We start from the raw sequence: 10,323 nt of genomic DNA on the forward strand, positions 1-10,323 counted from the left end.
TAAAGCCTGATCAAAAAGTAAGTCAGCTCTTAAGTCTGCTTTTGGATCAACCTCTCGTATGAACCCTCTGGGTTTGTGATGATATCACTCATATAAACCCTTTAAATGGAACCCATAAGGCTGCCATTCCCTGGTGGTATGTGGTCTCACACACTGAGGCAAGGAGAGACCTTTGGTACTTTATGCTAGGGAAATGGCCTCCAAAATCCAACGGCAGTGTTTCTGTTTATGTAAAGCTTTATATCTGGCTGTCAGCAAAGCAGGTGAACAATCTATCAGATAAATGCACATCCTGAATCTGGTTAATGAAGCAGCACATCACAGGGCACAGGGACTTCACAGGGCTGCTGCATTCCATTTGTAAAAGGGCACTGGAAAGAGAAAACACACCTACACTTGCCATTCATAGGCACACACCCCTTGTAAATTAAGCCCTCACACTTTTGATCATTGCCACCATAGCTGGAAGCAAACCTTTAGCTGAGCTGACCTCTCAAGAGGCAAGACAGAGAATGAGCACTGCATCATAACAACAGCAGCTTTAACAGGGGATGGGAGCATGTCCCCACCAGCATGTTTATGCAAGAAACCACTATTGTAACACTGGTGCTGACCAGGACATGCTGGACCAGAACAGGACAAAAGTGTTCGAGAGGTATAAAAGCAGGTAGGAGCTCCAAATACATGATGTACATCTTGCACTGGGGCAGTGTTGCCAACTCCTCAGTAAGGAAAATCACTATAGGCTGTATAGGCCGCCATCACCTAATTTGCATAATTGGTCATGCTTGTAAACTACGCTGTAGGAGAGAGAAATAACACCATGGAAAAGACATAAAGTGAGTAAAAAACACCCTAAATGCATTTAGAATATATTTAGAACTACAAGTTACATTTATTTTCATTCCAACCCTCCTCCTTTATCTGGGCTTGGGACCGGCAAAAGTGACCCGAAATAGGCACTCTGGCGGAGTTTTTTTTGGGGGGGGGGGCTTTTTAAGTAGTTTTAAACCACACAAGACTATGGGTAAAAGAAGAACATTTTTAACCATAGTTTTGTTAACAAACTACATTAGCAATCTAAATGGACCAAAAACAGACAGTAGAAATAAACAGTGTCAATGTGAAAAAAAGATGGGGATTAGTCTGGTCCTAATTCAGGCTGATTGTTTTGTTGTGTTTTTTTCAGACATCCCTCCACACACACAGGCTGTGCTGGCTCACAGAAAGAGTGGGTCATCCTCATTTTCGTCAAGATTCTCTATTGCGGGTTCAGCAACTGTAGCACTTGACTTAAATGAGAAAGCAGCTGATATGCCAAAAAGCTGCAAAACATTATCAGGCAGCTGGTGTTTTCTGTTTGCTTTTTACCACACTCATCTGGCTGAATACTCTCTCAACTTCAGCATTTGAGTGTGGCAAGGACAATACAGACACATCAGCCATGGCAAGTTCTTGAAACAGGTTGATATCAGCTGCATCCCTGTACTTCCAAATCTCACTCCAGAAGTCCATTGTGCTTTTTGTCTCATTCCTTTTACTAAGATGGATAGTACGCCATTGGTGGACAATCTTATCTATCGCTTCATGGGAGGAGGTTAGCATTTTTTTCTATTTCTCCAGAGATCTTGTTGTGCTTCAGAGTTTCCTCCACATTGAAAACTGACATGTACTGCAATGCTCCAATGTTATCCGGCAGTCTCACTCTCAACTCATTAGTGAGGGATAAGGCTACACACCGCTTTCTGACATTTTTTTCATCCTCAGGTGCAGGGTGCAACTCAGCTGCTTTCAACTCAAAAACGTAACCAAGGTATGGTTTGGATCTGATGTATCCCTCTATTGGCTCTTTGAGTACATCAACATTTGCCAGTGGATTCAGCACCCTGCTGTTCACAGACTTGATCAGGCTAACCAAGCTGTAAAGTAGTTTAAGAGGATCTACCTGTTCTCCTTCAAAAGCCTTGATGGCACCAGGGGCAATTCTAGGATCAGAGCTTTGGGGGTGCTGAACACCCAGAGAGCTGCCCAGCCAGGCAACATAAACTTTACTCGTCACGATGAGACTTCTTCCCTGTCTCTGTCAGTCCCTGCATCCTTAAATGTCTCCAGTTGTCCCGAGTTCTCTCTGACTGTCTCCTTGGTGCATTTAAACCCCTGTTCCTCCCTGTCCTCGTCATCTGTTGTCTTCATCTCCGTATCAGTCATCATAATTTTACCATCTCTGTGCAAGTCTGCAAATTTCTTTATTAAATCATAAGATTTAGATGGTTTAAAAGTTGCCCTACCTATTATTGACTCAGGTTTTAGTAGAGTTGTGGCCACATAAAAATATATCATTAATTTTAATCTCCCCAATCAATGATAATGTTATGTTGGAATGTTGTTAAAGAGGGTCAAAAATGTTTCAACTCAGTTTGTTTTGCAGATTCTGTATAGCAGCTTTTTATAGGGAGAACACAGCTTCCAGATTGTATGAGTAAAATTTGGGGGTTTTTTCTTTGTCAGTTTAACAGTTTAAATATTGTATAAATATTGAAACACTGATCCAACATTATTCTTGATTGACGGATCATTTGATCTTACACTTTTACCTGAATGTTGCTCCTTTTTTGAAAAAACTTCCTTATATCCATTATGAACCTGGCTGTCCCTCTGTACACAAAAACAAACACACACACACACACACACACACACACAACAGGAGTTATAAGATTAATGGGCATCCAGTCAGTTGGCTAGTTAGTACCTTAGGTTTAATGTCGGCACATATGACAAAATAACCAGCTTCTCTCATTCCATTTCAAACAGGACAGTGGTAACACAGCAGGCTGCAGACAATTTTAAGTTTTCCATTTTAAATAGGCTATATAAATTTCAATGGGAGAAACAGGACGATCAAATGTCGCTGATTTTACTACAGAGTAGGACGGATTGTAGGGTATAGAACACCAGGACCGCCATAATGAATTAATTAAATACACCATTAAATAATTAATTAAATGTGGCAATAATTAATTAAAATTGTAAATAATTAATTAAAATGGGAAATAATTAATTAAATAAATATTTTTGACACATTTAATTAATCAATTATTGCCACATTTAATTAATTATTTATTAAGTTTCTGTAAGACTGCTGCTTCAATGATGATATTCACATTAAGGAATAAACAGCACTTATAAAATCATAAACAGTCTGAACAGCAGAGGGCAGCATAAAGCAAAGCAGTGGAGGAATGGGAGATTTCAACAATTACAGAAAAAAAGATACAGATGAAAATATGTTATTTTCATACAGTAACCTGATACCCTATGGAGGGCCAGGTCTTTAAAAAATATATATTATGAAACACTTAAAATTTACATTTAAAAAAACACGTATCAACAACAGGGGATTAAAAAAATAATATTTTATTCTTCATTTTCTCACCTATTTTGATCCTGAAACTTCGAACTAATTCTCTGAGTGGTGAAAGGTGCTGAAAAGTCCATTTAAAGACGACACGGAGGTTAAAGGCAAGTAGGTAAGGACGGTATGCGAAAGTAGCGCGCAGTCGTGAAGATTTCTGAACAGTTACAGTTAACGTTGACACGGAAGTGGGTTAAATGGGTCATATGTTTTCTTCTCATTCATTTCTCTCAGGTGTTAGTGACGTTTAGAGCTTTTTGGGGAGACGGTTAGTTAATATTATACATGTTAAACAGTTTCTCCTGGACTCTAAAGCACTGTTTTGAAAAGTGGACACTGTTAAAAACGTATAAACAAAGGGGAAGACAGGAGTTAAAGCCTGGCAGTAATGTCGGAGAAAGGCTGCACTCCGGTGGCCCGGACAGTACTGCAGCAGTGTTTGCAGGCAAGGCTGCAGGTAAAACCAGCAGATGAACACTCCGAAGCTCAGTTTGTCCAGGTGAGAGACACATCATCTATCACTGCCAGTGTTGCCAACTCCTCAGTAAGAAAAATCGCTATTGGCTGTCCTAAAAGTCGCTAGAAGTCGCTAAATGACGTCATCACCTAATTTGCATAATTGGTCATGCTAATATAATTGTAACCTGTGTTGTTGGAGAGAGAAATAACATCGTGGAAGAGACATAAAGTAAGTAAAAAACCCCTAAATGCATTTAGAGTTTATTTAGAACTACAAATTAAATTTCTTTTAGCAATTGTTGTTTTTTTTAATGTCACAATTCCAGCCCTGCTCCTTTACCCGGGCTTGGACCGGCAAAAGTGACCCGAAATAGGCACTCAGGTGGAGTTACTTTGTGTGTGTGTGTTTATAAGTAGTTTTAAACCTTGTGATCCACAAAACAGCATAAGAGTAAAAGAGTAAAAGAAGAACTGACTCCATTACAGCACCCGCTGCTTGTTGAGAGTAAAAGCGATACGCGCTTTCACGTCTTTTTTTAGCGACTTTCTTTAGAAAAAAAGTCGCTAGGGGGTCTGAAAACTCGCTAAATATAGCGACAAAGTCGCTAAGTTGGCAACACTGATCACTGCTTTGCAGACATAAACCAATCAGCATTAGAGTGCTAGCAATACTCATAACATACTAAAAAATAGTTAAATGCCAACATAGAACTAAGACATTAAGTAAATATTGACAAAATTAACATCAATTACTAGTTCAGAAATACAAAGTAATATATATATTGATGGTTTTGACGAGTGTGTGTGTGTGTGTGTGTGTGGTGTTAATGAGTATTGTCAGACATTTTGTTGAGTTCCAATGTCTTGCACAAGATGCAACATCTTGGAGAAATGACATAATTTGACTTAATGACTGGTTTTTATCACGACTGTATTTAACATTGCTGCTTTTATCTTTACGCTCAGATTGAAAGAGGGATGGTGATCTACGTCTGCTTCTTCAAAGGAGCCACAGATGACATCCTACCCAAGATGGGTCAGTGAATTTCTTACTTTTATCTTTGATCTAAATACTGAATCCCTCTACAGATGATAAAAATGTCATGTCCTTACTCCGTCCAGTGTCCACGCTGTTGAACCTGCGGCTCAGTGAGTCGGCTTCTGGGAAGATGGTGTCAGTGTTGGACCTGCCTGGCAGTTTACTGATTGTCCCTCAGGCCACGCTGGGAGGAAAGGCCAAAGGCAGAGGCATGCAGTACCACAACAACATCAGCAAGGAGGATGGGCTGCGACTCTACAGCGCATTCGTTGCCCTGTGTGAGAAGGAGCTGAATGCTGCTGTAGCTGAGAGCAGCGCTGAAGTGACAGTAAAACACGGAACCTATGGTAACAGACAAGTGCTGAAGATTGACACCAATGGACCATACACACATCTGATGGAGTTCTGAAGCTGAGCTCAGTATCTAACACCATCTCAGAGACAAGATGTCATACTATTGTGTCTCCCAATGAAGCTAGCAGGACTGATGTACTAATTTCTGAACTGTGCATCTTTCATTATAAACAAATTAAAAGAGATTTAGAATTTGCCAAAACTGGATTGTGTATGAAGGCTTTCTGATACTGTGGGACACTACCAGTCTCTACAAACACATGAAAAACAGAAAAATTGTCACGGTCCTGGGTCTGTGACCCAGTGTTTTCTGTTCCATATTTATAAGCCTTTGATTTCATGACGTATCTTTGTTAATTCTACACGTTTTGGGTTCTGTGTTTATATTCTGCCTCTAAGTTCAGTCTATGTATTTCCTGTTTTATTGTGAAGGTCCGTGCCTCTTGTCAGTGTGTTAGTTTGCGTTTCCCCTGTCTCGTCATGTCAGATTACTCCCAGCTGTGCTCTCCTTCTGTGTCTCTTTCCCTCGTTATCCCTCTGTGTATTTAAGCCTTGTGTTTGCCTCTGTTAGTTGCTGGTTCGTCTGCATCTCTCCCACCGTCTTCCTGTGAATTCTCCCCGTGCTGTTCTCCCTGCAAGTTATCCTCACTTGTGTTCAGGTTTTGTTGTTTAAGTTTTAGTTCTCCCAGTATAGAGTATTTCTAGTTCTGTTTCTCGCCGCCCTTTCCTTTGTTTGTTATCTCACCGTCACAATAAAGCTCGCTCACTTCAGAAGCTACCTGCATCTTGGGTCCTTTAATAATTCACACGCCTTGCCCTGCAAAGCGTAACAAAAATGGAGAGAGAAGGATGGAAATCCCTCAGCCAGACACAGAGTGCTGTATTGTTTTTATTTATTGTTTAGTTAAACTGGGAGGTGCTGCTGGCACTCTTTTACCACTGAGCCATGCCTTGGAATTAGGGCTGCACAATTAATCGTTAGAAAATCGCGATCTCAATTCATACTTATGTGCGATCTCATTTCCAAATGACAACGATTTTTTAAAAAAAAGAAAGGAAAAAAAAAAAAAGAAGATGATGATTGTACCGCATTTTGATCCGGGACATAATCTGCATGAACAAGCAGAACAAACAAGCGCTCACTCTTCCTGCTCAACAAATTACAAGGGCGGAGCCTGATCCGAAGCCAGCTGGCAGGGAAAAAACAACAGAGAGCACGTGAGAGATGACGAAGCTGTAAAGGCCAAGAAAGTGACAGGAGAAAATCCGTCCCCGTCAACCACATCAATAACAGGAACCTTATACAGCGCTTCCCCATACCCGTCGAACTCCCGCAGGCACAAAGAAATTACGGAGGCTATCACTTATCACCTGACTAAAGATATGGCTCCCATCAACACTGTGCAAAACGAGGGATTTAGGAAAATGATCAACACCGTAGACAAACGCTACACAGTGCCGTCCCGCAACTATTTTTCAAATGTTGCACTACCTGCTCTATACACGCAGTGTCGAGCAACGGTGGAGACGGAATTACAAGCAGTACAACATTTTGCGGCAACGACAAAATGTGAGACATTTATTGCTTTTATGTTCAGTCTCAACTGTTACGAAGTTGATGTGCAGTTAATAAGTGCAATAAATATTTATACTGGAAAAGAAAATCGTGAGAGAATCGTGATCTCAATTCTAAGCAAAAAAATCGTGATTCTCATTTTATGCAAAATCGTGCAGCCCTACTTGGAATAATTGTTTTGCCTAACTGTACAATTCACCAGGCATGTTGTTTTTCGGTAAGGCTTAAAAATGCTCTCAAAACAATCTATGCCACATGCTTTAGTGATGATTCTCTTATATCCAAGTTTTATTTCTATTTCTGCAGCTTCTTCAGATGATAATATTGTGTGCCTTGTTAATTTTTTTAACAATCACTGCTTTGCCAAACTCGATCAAGTCGCTCAAAAATTGTTTCTCATTCACTGTGGCTAAACAATCAATCTCATGGCCTAAGAATCACCCGTCAAACAACCGAATGACTATGTGATTCAATGGGTTTTGTGGTCCATCATAAATATTTCCATAAACCCTTTTGATTCTTATAATGAATAAATTGTAATAATTATTTGATACTAATAAGAGCATTGCTTTCATTATTGTTCTTTCCTCCATCTCAGCATGCTGTGTTACTGTCTGATGATCACTGGAATGCATTACTCAGTCACTTTGTAAACAAAGGGATGCACTTAAGATCCCAAATCTCTCTAACTTTCACCCTACTTTTAAAATACCTCCTAACTTTAATGTGTGTAAACTTGATGTTATATTGCTACTATAGCACTTCATTTTCTTGGTTATATTACCCTATTAATTCACATATAATAAACAAATATAATAGCAAATATAAAAAACAAAAGTAATAAATAATAATATACCAATAAAATAATCATACACGTTTAAATAAAATTACATATTTGTGTATATTTACATGCAGGTATTTGCACAGCTGTTGCATTCAGATTGATGTGGTTCTGGCAAAATTTAAACATGATAATTACCCAGCTAACTACCTGCAGGACAAATGTGTACAATTCTAGAACTATAACTCACAGACAGTAATCATGTAGCTATATAATGAAATCATTAATGATACAATACGATCTTGTTAAACAGTTTTTATACTACACTTTATCATTGCCATATAACATAAGATGTGAAACTTGTTGTACCGTAACCATCTCACTGTAGATGTGAGTGAGCTGGCCTGCTGAAATATCAATACAATTTACCTCATTCACCCATTCACGCTCACTCATAGAAGCACTTTTTGCTATGCTTTTCCAGTTTCCAACAGCTGTGGTCATAATATAAAATAAATGTAGACTTATCTTTTTATAATGAGAGTTTACAGCACATGCTGTTTCGCTCCCTGAAAGTTAAAAGGAAAGAAGACAATAACAGACAATAACAAAAAAGAGAAAAACATCAATAAATGATTTCAGCAACTACAAAACCTGCTGGTTTCAGGAGGAGTTGCCATAATAATATAAAATAATCATTCACTTATCTTTTTCTAATGAGTTTACAGCATTTGCTATTTCATCCCTCGTCTCTTCTCTGAAAGTTAAAAGAATAAAGATAATAACAAAAAAATTAAATAAATAAGAAGAGTTACTGATCAGAGTTCTGATACAGTCATAGAATCAATATGTGTCTACTTATCTTTTAAAATCAGTCATTGTTCTTGTTTTCTCCATTCTCTCTGAAAGGCAGACAGCAGATGAAGAAAGGTAAGTTAAACAGCTATGTAGACAGAACAAGTACCTCTCAGGATATCTCATAATGTATGCATTTCTACTGGATACCTGTCCCACTGTTTCTCATAAGAATTGAATATTATGCCACCAAGCAACAGTGAATCATAACAACAAAAATCTGAGGCATCAGAGTAAAAAATAAATAAATAAAAATCACAGTCAATAATAATTTGGGACATAAAGTCTTCAAAACTAAAATAACACTGTCACTCGATGGCTTCCTAATTAAAATACATCGCTGGGGGAATAAAGGCTCTGTATGCCTCCTTTTAAGCCAGTGAGTCTTACTTTTACTGTTTGTTTGTTTTTACCTTACTTCATTTTTACTTTTCTTTCTTTTCATCACTGTTCATCGCTGTTCTGTTACACCAGTAAAAGGTAACTACCTCATAAAGCTCCATGACAGAAGGCAAAAGGTTTGCATTGCTGTCAACAAAGCAACGGGTGGTTACTTTGAGGAATCTATAAGACATAATTGGAGTTATTTATCAATCTTTTCTTTGCTACATAATTTCATATGTGTCCATTTTGAGGCCTTCAGTGAAAATCTACAATGTAAATAGTGATGAAAATGAAGAAAAACTAATAAATGAGAAGTTGTGCCCAAACCTTTGACTGGTAGTGTATATGTATTTGCACTCTCTCATGGTTTAAAGCTCATATGTACTTGTGACACTTTTATTTTGACTTTGTTGATTACGTGTTCTTTATTGTACTGTAGACTGTACTATTTTTATTCTTTATCCCACTGCTGTAACACAATGTCTCTTGTGGGATCAATAAATTATCTGTCTTAACTTGTAAGTAACAAAGAAGCATCTTAAGCTGGGACATTTTGTCAGGCATAAAGATGAACAGAGGGTCACCAATCTGCAAAAAAAATAAAATAACGAGAAACCAAAAAAAAAAAAAAAAAAAAAAAAAACCAGATAAAAACTGCATCTACAAATTGTGAAACGACTTCAGAATAATGCAGAGAATCAATATTGGATGCCTGTGAGTTTGGCAGTATTGCATTAAAAACGAGCATTGATCTTTGTCCCCGTCTGGTGGAAACCAACTCCTCTGCCTCGGTTTCTTGATGGCTGGAAAAGCTGGTCCTATTGTATCATACTTAAACTTAGTCGTCACCATCACATGACTCTGGTCTTGCAGAGAGAACAACGAGTCCTCCGGAGTTGCGAGGGGCGCTCTTGTTTCTGTCAGAGAACGGAAGCGAGCTACACTCAGTAAGCTTGGGTTACGGCAGCTTCTGCAACCTCTTCTGTCAAGTGATGAGCATGTGACAGCAATTAAACTTCCGTTAAAACTGTTTTCTTTGAAAACAAAAGCACTGAAAACGCAAACAAACGACTACCATTCAAGAAATAGTTTTATAAGTGTACGTTATTTTCTTTTATATTCTTTTAATGTATTTTCTTCCCATCACTACCCATCCGTAAAACGTTGGGTTTTTTTTTGGTATAGCTTATTCATTTGATTCAATTTATTGTTGTTTGTTCAAAAATATCATATAAATTGTTTTTGAATGAAATATATTATTATAATGTAATTTATTACTATAGAATATTTCTGTAATAATAATTCTGTAACCAAAATTTTGCTAAATATTTAGCTGCATTTGATGTCATTAATGGCATGACCAAGTCCCTGCGATCAACATAATATTTGTAATTGTTTCGCGAACATGAAAACAAAATGCAATTTTCTTTTTTTTAAGGACTAATTACTTAAAACAACAACAA

General features: G+C 38.0%; 1 protein-coding gene across 1 annotated transcript; it reads left to right on the forward strand.

Moving 5' to 3' along the window:
• The first annotated feature begins 3,383 nt into the window (after positions 1 to 3,383).
• On the forward strand, positions 3,384 to 6,040 carry dtd2 (D-aminoacyl-tRNA deacylase 2). Its single transcript, XM_005455937.4, has 4 exons — positions 3,384 to 3,527; positions 3,647 to 3,911; positions 4,838 to 4,907; positions 4,994 to 6,040. Exons 2-4 carry the CDS (start codon positions 3,801 to 3,803, stop codon positions 5,317 to 5,319), a joined length of 507 nt encoding a protein of 168 aa, XP_005455994.1. The 5' UTR covers positions 3,384 to 3,527; positions 3,647 to 3,800; the 3' UTR covers positions 5,320 to 6,040.
• The last annotated feature ends 4,283 nt before the right edge of the window (positions 6,041 to 10,323 follow it).

Source organism: Oreochromis niloticus, linkage group LG19 (assembly GCF_001858045.2).
Source record: "Oreochromis niloticus isolate F11D_XX linkage group LG19, O_niloticus_UMD_NMBU, whole genome shotgun sequence".
NCBI classification, from domain to species: domain Eukaryota; kingdom Metazoa; phylum Chordata; class Actinopteri; order Cichliformes; family Cichlidae; genus Oreochromis; species Oreochromis niloticus.